Source organism: Rhea americana, unplaced genomic scaffold (assembly GCF_003343005.1).
Source record: "Rhea americana isolate MKP2758 unplaced genomic scaffold, rheAme1 scaffold_1, whole genome shotgun sequence".
NCBI lineage: Eukaryota > Metazoa > Chordata > Aves > Rheiformes > Rheidae > Rhea > Rhea americana.
The window spans coordinates 4,258,371-4,279,887 of NW_028185038.1; the positions used below are offsets into that span (position 1 = coordinate 4,258,371).

At 40.8% G+C, this 21,517-nt stretch overlaps 1 protein-coding gene across 1 annotated transcript in view; it reads right to left on the reverse strand.

Annotated features, from left to right (window-relative positions):
* Positions 1-253: 253 nt before the first annotated feature.
* Positions 254-21,517, reverse strand: part of LOC146601765 (sucrase-isomaltase, intestinal-like) — a 63,858-nt gene continuing 42,594 nt past the window's right edge. The window contains exons 14-23 of the mRNA XM_085325914.1: positions 21,008-21,176; positions 20,353-20,469; positions 17,573-17,721; positions 13,289-13,377; positions 10,090-10,142; positions 8,133-8,263; positions 7,309-7,397; positions 6,872-6,921; positions 3,645-3,803; positions 254-313 (exon numbers count right to left, since the gene is read on the reverse strand). Coding sequence (XP_085182040.1) covers positions 254-313; positions 3,645-3,803; positions 6,872-6,921; positions 7,309-7,397; positions 8,133-8,263; positions 10,090-10,142; positions 13,289-13,377; positions 17,573-17,721; positions 20,353-20,469; positions 21,008-21,176 — 1,066 coding nt within the window. The remainder of the gene's footprint in view (positions 314-3,644; positions 3,804-6,871; positions 6,922-7,308; positions 7,398-8,132; positions 8,264-10,089; positions 10,143-13,288; positions 13,378-17,572; positions 17,722-20,352; positions 20,470-21,007; positions 21,177-21,517) is intronic.

A 21,517-nucleotide genomic window follows, 5' to 3' on the forward strand; every position in this document is an offset into this window, starting at 1 on the left:
CTCCATCTGAAGTGAGCGATAAGACTCAGGACATTTTCTTCCACGCTATTTTGAATGCACAGTAATTTATGGTAATACACATTAACTTAATGAAAATTTTATTTGAAGAATAGTGAATTACAAATACAACATAGGAGAAGAGCAGTCATCAGGCACATAAGCAACATTTTAATGACTAGGTGCTTTTTTACTTCAGAAAGATCAACATCTGAGGACCAAGGATGCTAAATTATGTCAGAGTTTTCTAACCATTCTAGTAAATTGCAATGTTGAGCTCCTGAGTAAGTGGTGCAGAAAGCCATAAAGTGAGTTTCTGTGGAAAAAAATGAAAAATACAAAATTAAAGAACAATTTTAATTTAAATTAGAGAAGACCAGCTCAAAACAGAAAACAATAAGGAAAAGTTGAGTTTAACCTTTCGAAATTCCCTTACTTTCATCCCATAAGYAAGGCTTGATGGCAGGACGTATCTACTTTCTACTGCAGTATCCAGCATTGCTTTTAGAAATTCAGTAACAGCTTAAAATTAATTAATAACATGAATTAAATATGAAATTGTAAATACAATATCTTTCTTGTTATGTCTCTGCTCAGTGTTAAATTTGATGTATTTCATGCTACCTAAATAATTTCAATTTCCAGTACTTTATCTTTACGTTTCAGAATTAATAGTGCCTTAAAACGCATGGTAGTTCACAGCTCTTAGCTATTTCCACGCCCTCCCACAAATTCATGTTACTGTCTCTCTAACAGTCTGTGCTTAGGTCGCATTCTCAATGTGTGCAGTATTCCCCTCTTTCCTCAGAAACCTCAGTAGTGGCTCTCAACCACTGCTGGACAAGGAGGAACTCTACTTCTTGAATGACTCCAGTGYGCCTGATTCACCTTTTTCTCAAGCATAGGACCAGATCCAGACAAAAATAAAAATCCGCAGATGCTGCCTCAAGCAATTGCCCGAGATTCCTAAGCACGAGGTGAGCCAGCCAGTGGGACATTCTTGCAATGCCTCCAACCAGGAGGTGAGAAGCCCCGGGGCAGGCTTCTCCAGGCTGCGCTGCTGCTCCCAGCACCGATGGGGAAATTTGCTGCCCTTCYCAGCAGCTGATATATGTGGAAGAAAAAGCAGAACCTGCCTATGSCCAGGTCATTTTGATTTCAGTGCAAGCCTCATCAAAAGAAGTGCTCCACCAGCATCCCTGGCATTGCAATAGTGCCCGTAGCTCTTAGGGTTCAATATTGCCATGCAAAAAAGCATAAGCAGGCCTAATAACAGGAAGAGTCTGTGATACCATAAATGTCAGGTCAGGGTAGCACTACATGAATCAGCRAGAGAGGCAGGGCTTATTACGAAGCAAACTGCTTCTATTTATACACAATAAGTATGGCTCAATTATGYACCTAAGCACTGCTTTTAGAAAATTTTTCTTTCTGTAAGGTAAGAGCCATGTAGTAGAAGCTACTTTCTGCTATGTCCYTTCAAACAATACAGTCTTTGTGCTTGTTAAACTATTATACAGTATATAATCTCATTAAGCCTGTAAGAAAGTGGCAAATCTGCCCTTTAGATTTTGTTATTTTCTTAATTACATGGGTTGTAAGTTTTCAAGCTCTAAACCCAAGCTGCTAATATTTTTTTAATGGAGAGTATAACATGAGAGCATTATAGGCAATGGCATTACAACATCTGCATAGGGATGGTGGGAGAGGTTTGATTGGATCTCTTAGAATTGAGAGAGAAATGTATTTAGCTGGTTTAGGTTCCTGTCTGATTTAAATGATGTAGTTTTTGTGTGATTTTGGGCCTTTCCTACTACAGCAGCTTGKTGGCTTTTCCCTGTTATCTGAAGTAGTTCTAAGTCCTGGAGATTATCTTTTGTTCTTAAATCAAATTTGAAATGATATGTTTGTGAAAAGCTTTTTACTCTTTCTTAATCATCTTTTTAAATTATTCTCTGTTAGTATGCAGCTATCTTCTGGATTTCTGTAATTGGTGCCTTCAAGCACATCTCAGTGGAGCGTTTTCTTTTCCCTGACACATTTATGTTGCTTTCAGCTTGCTTAGAGGGAGTTTGGCTGTTAAGCATTTTCTTCCCTTGAGGCAAAACTGATTACACTTATATGTGACATTGGCTCTGAAAGCGAGTGTTTTATGATTCTCCAAGGTAGAAATTTATTCTCAGCAATTTGCTTCTTTTACAAATTTCTTCAATAAAATKAATGTTAGAACCAAATGCATGTAATGGGGATCACGCTTTGGTTACCAATCAACTTCAATCATTAAGCCAAGTAAGTAGACTAGCATAAGACATGATGCCTGTTGCTTGTTGCCTCAGCTATCTACCTTTGTTTCAAAGATGAACTATTGGCATCTTTTTTTCCTCCGTGTTAATATTGGGAGTGCACCAGATGCAGACCGGTGCTAAGATCTGAGCGCCACAGGCACTTCAGCTTGTTGCCTGGTGGTAGACAAGGGGCAAGAGGAACTAGCCAAACACTTCAGTCTGAACAGAGCAAACACAGTGCCTGGTGTCAGGCTGTGCCGACCAAGTGCAAGGCTGCTGGGTAGAYGTCCTCCAAGAGCCCTCAACAGGTGGTTTCCTCCACCGTTATCATAGAGTCCCCTTTTCCTCTCCTAAATGAATGACCTGCCTCCAATTACTCTTTCCCCATTGGCTATTCTCCCCATAAGTTTACACACTTAACTGGTGATTTTGGTTATTTGCTTCATTAGCAACCCCAGTAAGCTATCTTTTGAGGACTTTGCCCTAGGGTCGTTGCCAACACTTGCCTCTTGCTGTCTGTAATGCCCAGTAGTTTCTCTTGTTTCTCCATTTTAGCCTTGGGTTGAGGTTGGCCGCTCCTCCCCTCCCTTGCCTGCAGTGCCCCGGGGTTTCTCATGTTGTTATCCTGGTGGTTTGGCCTCAGGCCAGGGCTGGCCGTCCGCATGCACACCTGATCACTACCCATTAGCTGTAGTCTTTACGGTCATTTCTTAGTCTAAGGGAGAATCTCTTTTCTGTTTGCTTGCTTCTCTAGACGCTTATCTGGGACATTCAGGTTGGACAAATGGTTTCCCACTTTAAGACACTAAAACTGTAACTCTTGTATCTCTTTTGTAATATTTCATTAAGAAAGATATGCATACAGTAAAGCATCACCTTCCTTTCCCCTGAAGATATGGAAGTACTCGCTAAAACTAGCTACCCTAGATCCGTTCTTGCACACTAATATATTGAACTTTAATAAAGTATCTCCATTAATTTTTCTCTTTAGCTGCTAAATAACTTTGACAGGTCTTCTCATTTTATCAGAGTGATAATAGTGCCAAAACCAGCTAATATTTCTTGCAGTTTGTGGAGATACATCTTTTTACATTATTTTGTTAGTTTAAAAACTTGTATGAGTGTCTGACACCAAATGAGAGTGCATATATGTTATTACAAAGATTAAACTTTCTTGTAACACGAATCCTGTAGCTCTTGCTGTTGCAATTTTTTTCCCTAAAACTCAGACTCCGCTGCACAAAGAATTGATGCTGATTATACCTGGAAACGTAAAGGATGCGGATGAGAAACTGCTACTGTTGCTCGTTGACTGTCCTCACTCCCCTAAGATTTCTCCTAATTCCCCGGTGTGGCTCTTACCCCGTTTGTCTGATAAGAGAAAGCGCCTCCACGGACGGCCCTTCCGTTCAGAGCAACAGCGCGAGGTCGCAGTTTCAGACCAAGGATGGTAACTGTGTTGTATTTCAGAGAGTCGGCCCCTCGGTAGCCATTTTTAACTATTTCTGTCTTCAGGTTTCCCTGAAAAAAGGCATAGAGAAAATATTAGGATCACGGTAACTCTTTGGAGGTGGCTTACTGCATACGATTACTGTTGCGGTGTCGTTTTTGTTAACTAGTACTTAGAATGGCTGCTAATTAAAGCCTTAGAAAATAAAGGGAAAATAATAACTGACACATTAATTTTCACGTTAAGAAAGACTTTGCACATTGGAAAAGGAAGGAAATGCAATAGCACTTACAGTATTTATTTGGAATCTGCTTGGACATGTTTTTCTACTTCTAATCAATGCAAATTTGTTTCTTATAGCCTTTTTTAGGATACAGTGGCATCTGCAATGCCAAAATTTAAATACAGAGATTCAGTTAGTTAGCCTAAGGCAGATTTTAATTAACATCTGCAACTAATGGCTTTAAAACATTAATGTCTTCCACAAACATAAGTTGCTAGATATTTGCCCCTATTTTAGGTACCACATCTCCGCAGCTCCTGGTAGAAATCTGTTATAAATATCTCAGTGTTAAAGAAACAGGACATTCACAGAACTTTGTTACACCTCTCATTTACTGTATATCCTGTATTTAGGGATGCACCAAGGGGACACACAAAGTCATTAAACAAATTCGTATGTGTCGCCAGAGACAGTAATTCTCTACAAGCAATGAAGAGGAATCACTGCATTTGTTATGTGATCGAAGTTATTAAGGAAAGAAAGATGAATTACACTGCTCAGGAAATGATGAATTGCTACTCATTCATGACTTTTTAAAAATATACCAAGGAGAAACCCACAAAGGAACCTTTTGCATAAATTAGCTTATGTTATTTCAATGGTGCCTGGAAGGAAGGGGAGCATAAACTAGATCACAGTATTTGTAACCTAAGACTGTGCTTAGACTGCTTACTTTAGGCATCCCCAGGACTTCCTCCTGCATTTCTGAGCTGCAAAGTCATGAGTTTTCTGTCTTACCGTCTTGCTTTGGTCCTATGAACTTCACCTTTTTCTGATTGTTTTTTCTCTGAAAATTGGACCAGTTTCAAGAGGAGGAACTTGCTCTCAGGCTACTCAATTGCCTGGCGACTAGCATGTTGCTTCAGGAGCCCCCATTTCTTTGGACAAAGGTGCTATTTGGTAACCCGTGGAGGCAAAAAACAAGCTTTCCCATCATCACTCCTTCAGTGTAGTCTGAACACACTAGGTACAGTCCGAGCATATCTAGTTTGTCTGCTGCTGCYGGGGATGGAGGCAGAGGCTGGGAGTCTCCCTGATCATTTCTGAAGTACAATTGATCTTATATATCAGGCTCACATATTTCTCTAGACCAGGGAAACTTAATGTATGGGTACCTGACTTAGATCTCCTAGCAGTTTTGTATGCCGAAATGAAAGCGTCAAAAAGATGTAAAAATATCCACTGCAGTGAGACAGCGCCTGCGAGTAGGCAGTTTGAATTGCTCTCTAAGACTTAAGTGCTTACACTATTCTTGAATTCTCCTCAGTGCTTCTTATTTTTTTTAAATTAAAATATAAATGAGAGGGTCTAACCCAGTAGTTGTCACCCACGGAAAACTCTATACTGGGTTCTGAGCAAATGCCACGATGTTAGACCTTATAGCTATCAGTGAATCTCTTAGGGACAAAAACTTGTGTATTCTCCTAAAATTTGGTGTGATTAAATTATACATCCCTAATTTTTAAGAATATAGAAATGTGCAACATACACAAAACTCTCATACATTTCTTATACCTCTACAGTTTGTTATTTGAGATTTTTTTCTTTATAAACACATAATAAAAAAGATTGACATTAGAGATTATTGGAATGCAGACAGGGACTTCAGTTATGGATTTCCAGGCAGAAATCAAATATGAGCAATGAGAAATATAAGTGTCAGTGAATCAGCAACCTAATTGTACAGATTGGAATTTAATATAAAATTGGTTATTGTTTTTCTGTAGTCTGTCTGCAATATATTACTATACACAGACTACGGAAAGCTGAAGCAATTTTTCTTCCTCTTTGCAGCTGAAGTATCTTTTCTTTTTTGGAAGGAAGGAATTTTTTTCTCAGTAAATCAAGAAGAAAAAAATTAAAAATGAAATTTAAAGTCTAGACATGCAGTATTACTTCCAGGAAAATATCCTACCAATATACAAAACTGCATAGTAACACCATCAGCTTATTATGACTTGCTGTCATTCCCAGAACATGTACATTCAAAGGGCAATATCGCAACAGGGATTAACATGATTTTATTCCTCAGAAGGTTTTCTATAGATACATTTGGGCTTTTAGGAATAGATAGCATGAAAACTATGCCACAGTATATGTATTATATCTGAATATTTCCCACCAGACACCGGGACTGTAGGTGAAATATGACCTGTATAGATTGCTACAGTAGGTTAGGTATTTTTTCACTAATTCCCTCAGCTTACTAGCATATACTATGTAAGCATATATTAGATTTGTTTTTTGGTATTTTTCTCGATTGAAGTCTAGACTGTTGAGTCTGTGTATTCAGCTTTCTCAGGACACATCTGCATTTGCATCTGACTCCCTGGGCTACCAGCCATGGGAACAACCTCTATGTTGCTGGACAAGCCAACGCAAGCTTGGCTTGGTAGGTAATTCTCGGGACTACAAAATACAAGCTTCATGTGACCAAAGTTAAAAAGTGGCTGGGATAGCTGGAGATGGGAATGCAATCTTCTCCCAACCATCTGACTAAAAGTGCTCACAGGAAGAAGACAAGAAAGAAGTCTCTCGTTCCCAGAAGCTGGGACTCAGGAAAATAAAACCCCTTCGAGCTCAGGTAGTGGATTTTTCAGAGTCACTGCACACCAGCTCTGTTAATGAGGTACCACTATGATATCCAATAAAGCAAGTACAAAACTGCAGCCTAATAGTTTGATTATTTTATAGTTGTCTGTAGGTGAAAATATTAGTAGTGTACCAGTTTTAAAGGCTGACTGCTATGCTATAAGAAAATATCTTTTTAGATAAAAAGTTAGACATCAGCACCTTACAAGAACTGTACTAAAATACAGCTAGCTGGATGTATGTGCCTTGTATGTTGCTACTTACTTTGCTGAATGTATATTTAGCCAAGAAGTAGATTTCCTTTCCAATAGAATCTGTCAAAACATGGAACAAAGTGGACTGATATTAAAACAGGCAGCAAAACCCAGAAGCAGTTCCCATCAGTTTTAGCGAGTGGCTAATATCAGACTAAGATGACTTGTGGGTTATTTTACAAATTCCTTTATTCTTAGGATGATCTCAGAGGAATATAAAACCGATCGCTTCCCTTTCTGCCTGACCAGCTGTCCCCAGTGTCACACCTTTCTCATACTGCAGCATCGACTTCAAGAGCACTGTGCTCATCTGCACAAAATTCAGCTTAAGGTCACTTCTGCCGCTATTTCTGGCCAGAGCCAGTGCCACTACACTGCTGCAAAGGTGGTCTGAAGGGAGACCTGTAGTCCTGTCCTTACCCTGCTTTATGGGGAGACCAGACTTACCAATCGAATCACCATCATCCCAGAAGAGCGACCCAGAAGCTTCTCCTTGATCATCCAGGGCAATAAGGAGCCCAAATGGGTTCAGACGGCTGTGACAAAACAGATTTAAGGTCACAAAAAAGGACAGAAAAATGCCAGCTGTGCTCAATAATGGCTCTTGAATATATTAGGAAAACTTTACCTTGCCTCATCCACATACGTGCAAAATTTCTCTCTCTGGAGTGTCTGTGGGGACAAGTTTCCCCTTCTTTGGTGACCCTACCCATGAATTACCAGGCAGCCTTGGACACGGCTGGCCGCTGAGCCCGCGGTTTGCTCTGGTTGCTGCCTGGGGCTGCTCCCTCGCACCCCTGCTCCTCACGTTTCCTTCTCAGCATGCTTCAGACTTGAGGCCAGTATATTACCCATTTGTGTGCAGAAATAATTTTCCTTGAGAGTAATTTGAGCTTTTCCACCGTCCCCATGACACCTGATACATTCCTCCAACAGAAAGAAAGGCTTGAGTTTTCCCCTAGTATATATTTATTGCAAATGACAGACAGCTGGTCAGTGGGGCAGTCATAGGTGCACAAGGCTTTTCCTGACACGACTACAGAGTGTGCAGCTGGTGTCAGCTGTGCAAATGGTGGCTTGGGTCATCTCCAAGGTGAATCCTCCTAAAGCAACAGGGCAGGCAGTGGGTAAAAATGTGCTCGTTTCCTGGGACGGCCGCTGTGAGCTGCAGGTAGTGTCTCTTCTGCACTTTCCTTTGATTGCCTTTTGGCTGTCCATGGGTCTGACCCACATCRCTGTTATATAGTGATGGACATGGATAATTAAATTACCTCTTAGTTGTGGTTGAGGCTGGCACCTGTTTTGGCAGAATGTAGCCTCCACGCAGGAACAGAGGGATCTTGCTCAGTGGGGCATCAACAGTAACGTAGTTCTTGAGCCAGGAAGCTGGCACTTTATTACCCTACCACAAAAATTAATACAGATTAAAAAAAATGCAAATCCAGTCATTACAAATTCTCATGAATTACTGAAAAGGAGACTAAGGGGTATATATTCATCTCAATTACACCAGCAAAAATCCAAATAAAAAAGTGGATTTCAGGAGTGTTATTCCAGTTCCTTTTTTAACATGCAAAAGCATCTAGCCCCTGCAGTTATGCATATGCATGAAGATAGAGCCATCACGAATGAAAGACAGCAAATCATCTTGAAAATGGTATCATTATTCAGTACACTGTGAAAAAAAACCTCATCAAGACACTAAGCAAAAAGCAAGAGAAACTTTTGCTTCCTCTCTTATGCATATGGAAACTGTCACATTTCAGTTTAAGGTAAGTGATTCAGAATCATTTGGGAATAAAAACTGTAGATTTTCTTTTCTTTAAAAGGACAATTCTTCCCCTTTGAAAAGTTATTAAYGCATTCAATGAGTGAAAATCTTATCTAGGTAGAGAACTGGCATAAATTCTAAGCATCATTCATATCTGGCTTAACCTCTCAAAACTAGGAGGAGGTAAGACTTTACCTACTTTGCAGATATCAGAAAGGCTTTGTTCCCACCCTTTGTAAAGGGCGATCATAACTTCTGGTAAATGCACAGCCTTGCTTTTGGATAAGCACCGTGCATATGCTAAGCATGTGCCAAATGCYGGGAGCTGCACTTTGCTAACACTGGGGGCCAGCCCCATAAGCAGGAGATGGCGATCCCTGCTACACCTTCCTCTGGCATGGATCTACTAAAGCCATGGCAGCTACACGGAGCCTCCTGCACTGGTTGGGAAAGGTGCCCGGAGCTGCTCTTGCCCATGCCCAGCCCAGCAGTGCGGGGAGCTGAGGGGCGACCACAGGAAGGAGAGAAGAAGGAGATGCTGAACCCTGCAGGACCATGGCCTTGCAAAAGGAGWAAAGGTAAAGGGTAGCTTGAACYCCCCTGAGAGAACATTAGACAACTRTTGAAATTTYCCCTATGAGAAATACCCAAGCAACTCTTTAAAGCTTAGTGGCAGTTTGTGCTGCTACCATTTCTGTCCACACCTCCCCTCAGTGAGCCCTGCCCCAGCATGATGTTCCTGCATTCGTATTTCCAAAAGGTCTCAGGATCAGCCAAACTTCTGCTGAARTCAACACTGCTTTTACCCTGCAGATTTCAGCAGAGCATAGTCAGGTCAAAACTGAGCACTCTTGGAAACCCAGCACTGGGGACGGTGTTTGAAAGGTCAGAATTTGTAGTCCTTGATTCTAGAAGAGGCTGTTTTTTTYCTCCACCAAGCAGACTCTTCTGCATGTCTTGGAGCCTTTTCTTGGGAGAAGTCTCATCTGGCTCTGTAAAATTGCCTTCCATAGTTGCTCTAGTTGCTCTGTCACAAATGATGCATATGCAAAACCACATGCACAAAATTGTTTGCAGTACCTCATCAGGAGTTCACATCACGTTTCTGTCTCGGCTTGTGTGCAGGGCAGTGTATCAGTATGGTAATTTAAGCATGCAAGAAGGGTGAAAAAAAGAAAGCAAGCTTGACCATTTTCATGATTTTCTAGGCTGCTCTTGAAAATTCTGCATACTCTGTCTTGAGAGCTTTATGTGCCAAAAATAGAAAATAAAATGCTATTGAAAGCTGGGTAATTTACTCTCTCAGCTAGCCTGGTGTACACTTTTTTGATCTAGATTTCTTAAACACAGATGCTGAAGTGAAAGTAATGCTGAACACTACTCAAAGTTATTTTGCTGGAATTGTCACATTTACAATTATGTAAAAATGCAAGAAACTGAATTTTTATAATACATACTGTGTAGTAGTCAAACCATGGTGCTTCAGGGAAATACACATCCACAGACCTTGCTCCCTGTAATGGTTATAAAATGATTAAAGTCTGCTTTCTTTTTACATTTCTGAAATTATATTAGCTTTATTATATTTGTGCATGGATAGATGTATGTTCAATATTCTAACAATATCAAATCTTGGATATTAAGGCTGAGTTATTATCATGGCAATAGACTAGTGCTGGCTAATCTATAATGCTAAACAGATGACCGTATCGTATTTGTGTGAGTTTGTGGGTTTTTTTAACTGCAGTTCCATGCAGTTAAATGAGTCAATGTTAGATTGACTAGACTGCGTACTAGATTATTTCAGCCTAGTACGTAGCCCCGAGCCTTGCAAACGTAACTGTCTTAGGTGCGCTCCTCTGTCATCTGAGCAATCCCACTGTCGACAGCAGAACCTCAAGGCAGGACTTCACATCAGATAACAGAGTGGGCTAAAACAGCAGTGGGAGACACCAAGTCTCAGATCCCCTTGCGCAGTTCCTACTGCAGAAACAGGTGGAGAGTAATGTTTGGCGGGGAGGGTACAAAGATATTTGCCTTCTTTGCAACAATGTAATGTGCTACTGAGAACAAATAATACATTGCTAATGGCACGCTTACTCTATTTTGTTTTGCAGCGTGCAGTTTATCATATGGTTGTAGAGACAAAGTCACACTAAAGGCACTTTGAATTAATTACTGTGAAAGAAGTTTGAATCTAAATATGTTTACATTTTTGTCCCCTTGAGTTGCTTACTCTAACATACAGATTAAATTAGATTCCCAACATAGATGTCTGCTCCTTCACAGAGTTTTGAGTTACTCTCAGGGAACAGATGGAGTTTGAAAACTAGAGGTAGAGGAGATGAGCTGGGCGTTTTCCCACTTTGCTATCTCCAGCAGAGAGCTGTGGCTTTTCTTAGGGAAAGAGATTCCCACTGGTGAAGCAAAAAGTGATTTCCCATTTGTAACATTAAACTGTGTTAAGACATTTCTGACAAGCCTGAATGACTTTAAATAAATTAAAAGAACATCTAAATGACYACAGTAATTGCAATTTCTGTTATTTACAAAGTAATCTGCAAAACAGGTTAAATGCTATATTTGTGTATACTGGCCCACTATTTCCACAGAAACATCCAAAACCATGACATTACTGTGAAGATACACTTCTTAGGTGAGCTTTCAAGACTGCATCATATACAAAATAGGCCACATATTTGCCACAGATGTCTGAATACACAGTTCATGGAATACTTACGTTCAAGCCACGTATCTTTCTGATGACTGAGGATTTGCAGAAATTTGCCAATTGGTGATCAGTGGCTACACACTGGATCAAAGGCAAAGCTACTGTTTGACATTTTAGAGATTTTTAAAAATAACTTTAACCGTTAGAAGAACTGAGAAATAGCTGATTTGCTAATGCATGCGAATCTCCAGTTAAAATGCAGGATTTGCTACACTGACAATGCATCTTGTCCTGTCCCCTGTAGCATGTGGCGCTAGGTATGTCTGGAAAGGTCTGACTGTTCTGCAGTACCTACGCTTGCCCTCTCTAAGTCTTTAAAAAAAACCTCTATAAAGTCAGACTGTCCCTTTTTGCATTATCTTAGCATTATTATGACATCTCTGGATACTCTTGGTCTGCAGAGACATGTAATAGTTGTCTGAGCCTTGATGAGTCTTACTGGAGCTCTATCTAGATTATGAGCCAGCACATAAGACATTTCCCAATTTAATTTTGCTGGATATCTCCCTTGCTCAAATCCTGGGATCTGAGGAGGAAAGGGAGAGCTGTCCCGGACTCGTGTGCCCCAGATGAGCGGTGCAGCATGTGGTTTGCCACAGCCACTGGTGACTGCAATGCTAGGGGAAGACATCACCTCCGCCATGCAGTGGGCCTGTGGACAAATAGCCCTGCAAGCTGGCACGTCCCTGGGCTGCCACCTCCCTCCCACCGCAGGACCTTCCAATATGTGGCTTCCAGCGCTGCTTCCTTCTGTGCTACAGTCCCCTCACCAAAAACCACCAGGAACCCCACGTCTAGACCACCTCCCATTCTGTATCTCCTCCAAATGGCCCCTTTCATTTGCTTCTTCACCAGAATCAGCCTCTGGCTTTTCAACTCTCTCTTCATGGGAAGGTTTCTCCCACATCTTTAATCATCTTGCTGGTCTGAGACCCCGTGAAACTGCTGTGCTAGTCATCAGCTCTTAAAAACCTGGGGGAGCCTGAAGATGAAGGACTGCCGAATGAAGCGCCTCGGTGGAGTCAGAATGTTTTTTTATATGTAGGGATAACAAATTTGTTCTAAATTCACAGAGGCACAAGGGCTGGATAAAAGAAAGTATCAAACAGTGACCTGTTTGTATATTTGATCACCAGCACTGGCTAGAAAATATATCAGATGCTCTGGCAGCATGCTGGTCACCAACAGCACTAGGAAACATCGCGTGCAGCTGTTTAGTTCTGCTCAGCTACCCTTCCCGGTTCTCTGCTTGGGCTGGAGCCTGCCGGCAGTGAGGGCAGGTGAGGAGAGAAACCCTCCCCGCTCCAGCCGAGGAGCAAGAGCAATCCCCTGCGGGCCCTGTGCTGGCGGTTCCAGGCGTCCCCCATCCCAGCACCACGGCGAACAGCCAGAGCAGCCACAGGAAAATGCTACTCCATCAAATCTGTCAGATATGATAAACAGTATTAGATCTGTTTTCATTTCATTAACGACTGTATTTGCACGTGGTGCTGGGAAACTCCCGGCACAGCCCTTCAGACGCCACGGGTCCAAAATGCTGCGGGTGGTGGGTAATGCAGGAACCAGGTTTCTCGACACCCGCGTGTTTCTTCCTAGCTCACCAATTATTGCTGCGTGTGCTGTTGGAGGGAATCGTCAGCAGTAACAGGAGCACGCAGGGAGCAGCATCCAGCCTGGTTACATGCAGCGAGTACTTGAAGTAGCAGGGAGATGCCGTGCCCTGGCTTTCATCCTCCCACTTCAAGCACTGGGCAGCTYTGTGCTTTCGGTGGAGCTCAGGCTTTTCTTGAAATGTGTTCTGCAGGCTTTGACAGTGCAGGGAAGCGACGGGTGGATATCAGCAAACATGCCGTGAATGTCATCCAATGCCCTAAGCACAGTTCATTTCTTTTATTCTAGCACGATAACATTTTTAATTACAGTACTTGCCTCTTGAAGAACCGGAGCAATCATAAAAGCAGGTCCCCAAAGGAAGGCTGTATCTATTTCATGAGTCTGCTGATCAGAGGTAAATCTAGCATTGAAAGTGAGAAATGTAATATTAATCATATTTTTATAAAATTCATAGAATATTTCAAWATTACTCACTGCTACAAGAAAATTGCTTCTTCAATATATCCTTCCACACAGACAAATATTTTGCCTGGCTGAAGGAATGTTGAAAGTTGGATAGAGATCAAGAAATTCAGTACAGTGACAACTACCACACCGTAGCTGAGCAGGACCAACACAAAATGCTGTAGCTGATTTCTTTGCAAAATAGCAACGGCTAACGTTATTGCTGTCCAGTAGCTGKAGATCTCATCCAGGGCACAGAAAAACATGTTTCCGTTCTCACCTCGGCCTCGGAGGGCTCAACGCCGAACCCTTCCCTTTCCCCGGTGGTGGCCGCGCAGGGAAGGGCTGGCGTGGGGCTAGCGAGCGGGCGCGCGGGCCAGGTTAGGGGAGCAGGAGGAGAGCAGGGCTGCAGAAGCGTAATGCACTGCTCCCTTGTAAAACCGGGGAGCCTCGGGTTCAGCTTCCAGCACCATTGGCAGATTCACATTCAAAATCCTTCACGGGACAAACACAGAGGAATCTTCCCAAGCGTTGTGCTTTGTAGCGGCCTTTCCTGAATGGCATCGTATGGATTTCAGTCCATTTTATCCAATACATTAAGGTAATTTTGGATTCTGATTGTGTTCTCCAGAGCACTTGCAAGCCCCTTCTGCTGGGGTCCTCTGCCAGCCTGGGAAGTGCCTTCTCTTCCATCATGCATCGCTTAATGAAAATCCTGAATAGCACCAGGCAAAAAGGATGGATCCTCCCTCCTCTCACGAACTTCCATTCATCTGGCATAAAATCCTTGAGAATTTAAATAGGCTTTCAATCATTTGTGAACCTATCTCCTAGGAAATTCATCTAGATCACAATTTCCTAGCTGGCTTATTAGCATCACATGGGCAGTTTCATAAGACCTCTTAAAATAAAGATATATTATACTTCCCTGTTTTCCTCCTGCACCTCCATCTGCTCTCTCATCCAATAGCCCCATGCCCTTGTCAAAGAAGGAAATTGGGCTGGTTTGACATAATTTGTTTTTGACAAATTCACATTGGCTGTTTCATATTAACTTATTATCCTCTAAGGAGATGCAAATTATTTGTTTAATGATTTAGTCTCGGTGTGTGTTTAAATGAGGCCGCTCTATACTTTGCARGTGCCCCTCTTTAGAGGAAGTTTTCTGTTGCACGTTGGCTGGAGCAGAGCATCTCCTTGGCAGCCCTGTGGCTCACTCASTGCTACAGCTGGCTGCTCCTGCTCTGCGCCACGCAGACACTGCACCCAGGCCCGAGCAAGCCCAGGCTTGTGGAAATGACCCCAAATGGGCAAAAAGAAAAATATGACAATTAAAAACAAAACAGACMTATTCAGTATGCTGATTTCTAAAATAACGCAAGTTTAGGGAGATAGAGGGAACTCAGGATGAAAGGTTCTTGAAGGCATGTTTCCAGCTCCGCCTGAAAGAAACCTTGATAAAGACAGTAATTCTTCAGAGTTTCTTCTGCTAAAAAAAGAACATCTTTGGAGCTTTTGGACATCGTGATTTTGGGCATTTTTGCATTTCAGCATAAGCCTTTTGCAAACATTTGAAGTAAGTCTTCTTGTTTGTTGAATTACCTGGTCTTAAAGTTTTTGAAATATATTAATTTTTCTTGCCATCTCGACAACATTTCTATATTTTTAATTTAGCTGTAATAAAATTACAAGGTTGTTACAATATACAAGGTCATGGGAGATTTGGGGAGAACAAGCTGATCAAGAAATAATGAGAAAAGAAGAGCTGAGCATCTCATTTGCACCTGGAAACAAGCAGCTAGCTGTCTAATTAAACACTGTTTTCTCTTGTAATCGTAGCAACCATGAGTACAAATTCAGCAAAACAAATGAACTTCCTCATTTTGAGAATATAAACCCTTAAGCTCATCATATTTGTGATCTACAAAAGATGCTTCATTATCTACATGTTTTCTATACTGAGTCTGTGTTTTCTTGTCTTTACTCTGTTGGCTGTAACCAGAGCTCCCCTTTCCAGGAGCACAGCATGGATTGCAACCTCAAGTGCATTTTAGACAGAGTCTCACTGAGCAYGAGGCACCTAAAACACATCTAGAAATCTGCTGGGATGCAGTTATTGTTTGTTATTTGAAACTACCACCTAAATACTTGAAAAGAAAAATTTGAAATAAAATGACAGATTTGAAATGAAATGAAAAATTTGAAATGACCAGATGAAACAGTTATTGCTTGGGGACTCCCTGTCCACACAGGGATACTTATGGACTAATGACAGCTGTTTCTGAAAACCTATTACAGTTTTTTGGTTCTCCTTTTTATTCCTTATGAGGAAGAGAAAGACTTGATGTAAAATTCCATCATCTGTATCCTAAATATCCTGTTTCATTTCTCTCTTTCTCTCAAATCCACGTTTCTATTTCTACTAGCATCTAGGTCACTTTCTTTACTTGAGCTGACTCACTAGAGCAACAGCTATTAATTAGAAACAGTATGAAATGTTTATTAAGTAATAATAGTAACCAAAATTAAGTTATAACAGTAAGAAATACTTTTAAGCAATTGTAGGATCTAGCTACAGCAACATCAGCAAGTGATGTAGCCCACTAGGATGACATCTGGGTAATAAAACAGTCAGTGCTGGTCTCCTGATACCTACGCTACATTCATTTTAGAGATTTTAATTCCTAATAATTCTAATCTGGTCCCACAGACCAAATTCCCATTAATGGCTGCAGCACAGCTTCTGCCTGAGTTTCCTCTGGCAGGAGTTCAGCGGGTGCATCTGAGAGATTGCTCTTCAATCCAAACCACAGCTTTGCAAAGTGGAGAAGATCAGGAAATTTGCTAGTGTAGATGTGCCTAAATAGACTACAAATGAAGCATGCTGGGGATGGAGAGAAAGGTAGACTTGACGCCGGGGTATTAGCAAAGATTAGCTAACATTAATGCCAAAATGAACTCAATCATTTCAGATATTAACACAAATCTCATTAAGCAAAAATGCTGCTAAAATAAATACTTGAAATAGCATAAAACTCCTTGTAAGAAATGAGCATCTACAAAGCTTCTCCTAAATGTTACACAGTTAAATAAGGTAACTGAATACAAAGCAGAAGGTTACTGCTTTTAAAATTAACCATTTAGCTATCACACTGAGTAGGCAAAATAGACTTCATGCATATCCGTTCCATATTACAGTGTTCTGCACTTTAGTTTAATCTCAGTTTAATTTGTAAAAAATGCCTTACCCTTTAACCAAAACGTTCTTAATCCAAAAGGGAAAAAGAACATTAAACATTCAGACGCCCAGGGCGTAGCCCATACCAATGAGACTGAAGTGTGTTAGAGCCTGGGGCAGTAGCCTTTCATATGTACTATTTGCACTCTTTTTGCTCAAGTCTTTGGATAAAGCATACCAAAATAGAAGTTTTACCAAAAGCAGGTAAAACGCTATTTAAAAGATGCTGAGGGGGAAACAGCCTCACTATGATTCATCCTTCTTCCAAAAAGAGAAAATGAACTRTTCAGAAATCTGAGGGTCATATTTTCCAAGGGTTTTTTCAGTCTGTGTTTATTAATTTTGTCTTTGCACCTGCTTCTACACTCAATCATCTCCACCTGCTTCTGCACTCAAACATCTCAATCTCTGTTTTCTCAATGCAGTTCGTGGACACAGATGTAGGTTTCATACACAGCATGCAGATGCAAGCGCTAAATTGGAAAATGCAAATGCGGTAGATGATTGGAAAATGGAGCCTGCTCTGTATGAGGCCTTCTCAGTATTCAGGACCAGAATACAAATTTCAGATAGTTAATTCCAATACAGAAAGTACAGGTATGTGTCTCCTAATTTTAAAATAAGTAAGGACTGTATATTTGCCTAAGAGAAGAAATTCTCAGAAATCTTACTCTTTGGCTCTTTTTTTCATGAGAAACAGATATAGGCTATATTTTACTGAAAATCCATTGCATGTATTAAAAGTATATTTTGTATATAAATAATTTGATTAGTTCTCATTGTAAAACTCATGTTCATGTTAAGATAGACTATGCATAACATTACTGTCACTATTATCAAATATCAAGTACACACAGAATCTGAAATATTTTGATGAGTAAAATATGACAAGAAAGAGAGACTTGTAACTTACTCGTGCATCAGTGATCGTGCCACTGTGTTTCCATGAACATGAGACTCAAAGAACAGGGTGTACAAGTATGGCAGCAGGGAGTATCTGATCCGAAGCGTTTCTCGAGATATCTTAGCAAACTCTGCTCCGAACACTGCTGGGTCTTGTTCCTGTTCAGGGAGAGCTTTGATTTGTATCGAGCATTACAAACACGCACTGTAAATTCAGGAAATAACCTGAATGTGAGCTAAGGAAAGACGTTTGCTGACATAATCCTAAAAAGGTGAATGTTTACATAAGAAAAAACACTAATCTGCAAACTGAAAGTTGTAGTGAGAACCGTTTCAACTATCACCAAACTAATACTTGTATGGACTTTTCCAACTCGAAAAATTCCACTGAGCTCCACGAAGGCTGGGCCCTGCTGCAGAGCGTGTTAATCACCTCAGCTGCCCCAGCGTCGATAGTGGGACGGGAGCTGCGGATCCCCAGCCGCACTCAGGAGCGGACACCCTGTATCGAGGAATCGTTTCGTCTTTGAGACGCCCACCCTCCGGGCCCGAGAAGGGGAAGAGAAATGCAAAGGGAAGACCGACGTTCTGCAAATCAAAGGGCAAAGCCCGAATTACTCTGGTTGGGAACGTCAAGGCCAATCTGTTTAAAAGTAACAGTAAATTCTGCTGGCCCCGCTGAAGTCAGTCGGGCTGGCCAAAGTCGCTGCARGCCACGGGGAAAACCTCTTGTCAGTGTGAAGAGACCGCAGCTGAGCTCCTCGCCCGCAGCCGGGCACTCTGGGGCACAGCTGAGAGCAAARCGCCAACGAGCGGACATCGAAGCCCTGCAGCGCAAGATTTAATAAATCTAACTCTGCTCATTGGATCATCCTGGTCTGCTTTTAGGACTAATTTGGATCTCCTTTCCACCGTGACATGCAGCACGCAGCCCGGGGCAGGGCTGAAGCACAAAAGCCCTACATATCCTTCAATTCCTCATGCCTCAGCTTCTCCAACTCGAGCCCAAGTCAGCTGTCAAGTCACACAGCTCCCTTTGGCCTTCAAAAAATTTTCCCGTAATAATCTGTTCTCTCATTAAAGTGAAGAATGTRTGAGGAATTCCAGAGATAATGAAACATAAAAGGAACAGAAGTAACAACGCTTTTTATATTATCTAGTGCTTTTCAGACAAGAAAAGTATTAATTAAACCATTCAACATCCCAAGTGGATTAGGCAAAGTGGATATTTAAGATTTTATTTTAATATCAAACTTAATTATCTCAAATTTTAGTTTAATTTTTCGCCTTATTACGTTTACATCAGAATTAGTCATTGGTAACTTCTTCTGCTGGTTTTGAGCTCTGAAGCATCCAGGTATTATTTCAAAAATTGTATTACACTTTAATTCTAACACTGTACAAATATTGCCTAAATTCAGAAAAAAATGGTCAGACTCCTTAAGAGAGTCAGCCAAAACACCCTTTTCATTTCTTTCAGTGAACACAATGTTGATTAAGTGGTTCAATAACCCGAATGTATCCTCTATTACTTCTGTCATTCACTCAGTACTGAATTATAGCTTCCCTCAAATAGACCAATTGCTCTTTACCTGCTGTTTATTCTTCTTAAATTGTACATATGTGATTAATATCCACTCACCCAGTCAGGTCCTGTTTGCATGCCCAAAGGACCCAGTGAACCTACACAGATATGGCATCTCTAATTTTAGTGAATACAGGTAAATACAAAATATTTATCAATGACAGCAGCTAACAGCCCAAAGACGTTTCTTCTTGAAGAAAAAAATACTAGCATATCCCCAGTATTATTGACCAGACTACGAGGTAAATTCTGACCTTAATGCTAACACTATGGCTTGTTATTCATACATTTGCGCAGTTTCTGAATTTATATCCTACTTTCATGCAGACAAAAAGGTCTTTTGGGGAAGTGTAAATATTGCAACACCTCTGATAACTTGACTTCAAAGAAAAGTGAAAGTCAGCTATTGAACTGAGCATTGCATAGATGAGCTTAAAAAAGGAAAAAAAAAGACTTATTGAACCAGCAGAACCATTTGTGCATGATTGCAGACAAACACAATGTACTCATGAAGGCTGCAAGACCTTCAAACTGTTCACTGTTAGAAACAACGGGACATTTCTTTCTGTCCAAGATGAGTCTTGAAATGACTTCATGGTATGATGAAGTCAAGCCATGGATTTGAACAGACTGCATTTTTTTTCACCCGTCTCCTAGGTTCAGAGGCTTTTTTCAGTTTTCGCTTCTCCTTGGCTGACACGGCTGGTGCTACTGCCAGCTGTCCTTGGCGTTCTCACAAGTTTGTCTCAGGTTTCTAATGGGGATGTTTGTCTGAAACCTGCTTTTAAATAGCAAAGATGATGCATAATGCCATCTCTCCCCTTTCTTCTAATAYACACTGGAGTTACAGGAATACTGAAACAAAAATTGAAGTTAGCAAGTGAGTAAGAAGATGGGATGATTCTTATCAATAGCCTGGGCAGACCATTTTCTGCCATTCAGAATATGCAGCACATATCTCTACATGGTTTTCAGCTGTTAGAGACTATATATTTTTCAGAGTTTCTATTCAATCTGTACATTATGGACAGCAAAAGTTACACCTTGCTGTGTAATTCCTGCTCCCACTGCGCCCATTAAGCATGCCTTTTCACCTGCTCAAGCTTATCTGAGAAAAGCAGGTTGACTTCTGAGTGTGAAACACAAATCACCATCATCAATACCATAATCATAGGCTACAGCTTTGTGTAACTTTATTTACTTACACTGTTTTTCTCTGCATTGTGGTTTCTAGAAAATGGATAGAAAGAGCCAAGCTGCATCCAGCGCAAGCAGAGTTCGTAGGTAGTGTTATAGTTAAATCCACAGATATCAGCACCAATCTGAAGAAAAAATACCCTTGGATAAATGTTTGTGGTTGTGACTAATACCCAAATGTGAGAAATTGCAGAGGCTTGTTAATAAAATCACTTCAGGAAAGAGACGCTTATTTTTGACAACTTCATAAAACGCTCTCTAATATAATGATACAAATTTTGCAGGGACTGATATTTCTGCCTTCTAGAGCATTAGAATCACTGTGAAAGATCTGATTGTATTTCAGCAGTTTTACTATTTCTCCCATCCAGATTGAAAAACTAGAAATATAGAAAGGGATCTCAATGATAAAATATATATTATAAAGATATCTGCTTTGGGTAGCAAGCACTGGTTTAATTCGAACCTAACATTGCTATTTTTGTTTCTGTTTAGCTAGCCATGATTGATGGCATGTAGCCTTTTTTTTTAGTCTGTAGCTCCTTATGCTATGTAGGGCCATGACTGCTGCCCATCTCAAGCAGCTTATCTCAGAAAAATATGAGTTCATTTGAAGCGATACTATATATTGGCCACCAATTGGCTGGAAGACTTTAGACTTACATAGGGAATCCCGAAGAGGTTAAATTCCAGAATTCCAATGATTGACTGGTGCATGTCTTTCCACTGTGAAAAGTTGTCACCAAGCCAGTGACCCCCGTGTTTCCCACTTCCAACAAACGTAGACCGACTTAACACAAACGCACGCTTTCCAGTTGCCTTCTGGGTAGCACTGGGGAGGAAAAAAAAAAAAAAAAAGGCAACAAGATCATTAAAGAGAAGACCAGTAACCAAAAAAGGCCACATCATAAACCTGAGACTTCAGACACAATTTTATCTGAAGTAGTGTTATTTGTATTGTTGTGGCCCACAGCCACCCTGAGTCATGTAAAAACATAGAACAAAACTGCAAATAATGGAAACTCTTACTGACCATAGTGAAAAACTAAAATCTATCTGATCCATGAAAACAGTATGTTTCTAGTGTTTATAGGCCTCCTAAAAATTAATTTGCACTTAATTTATTGCTTTCTGTATTACCATGTTTAATTTAGTGTCTTCTTGTTTCCAGAA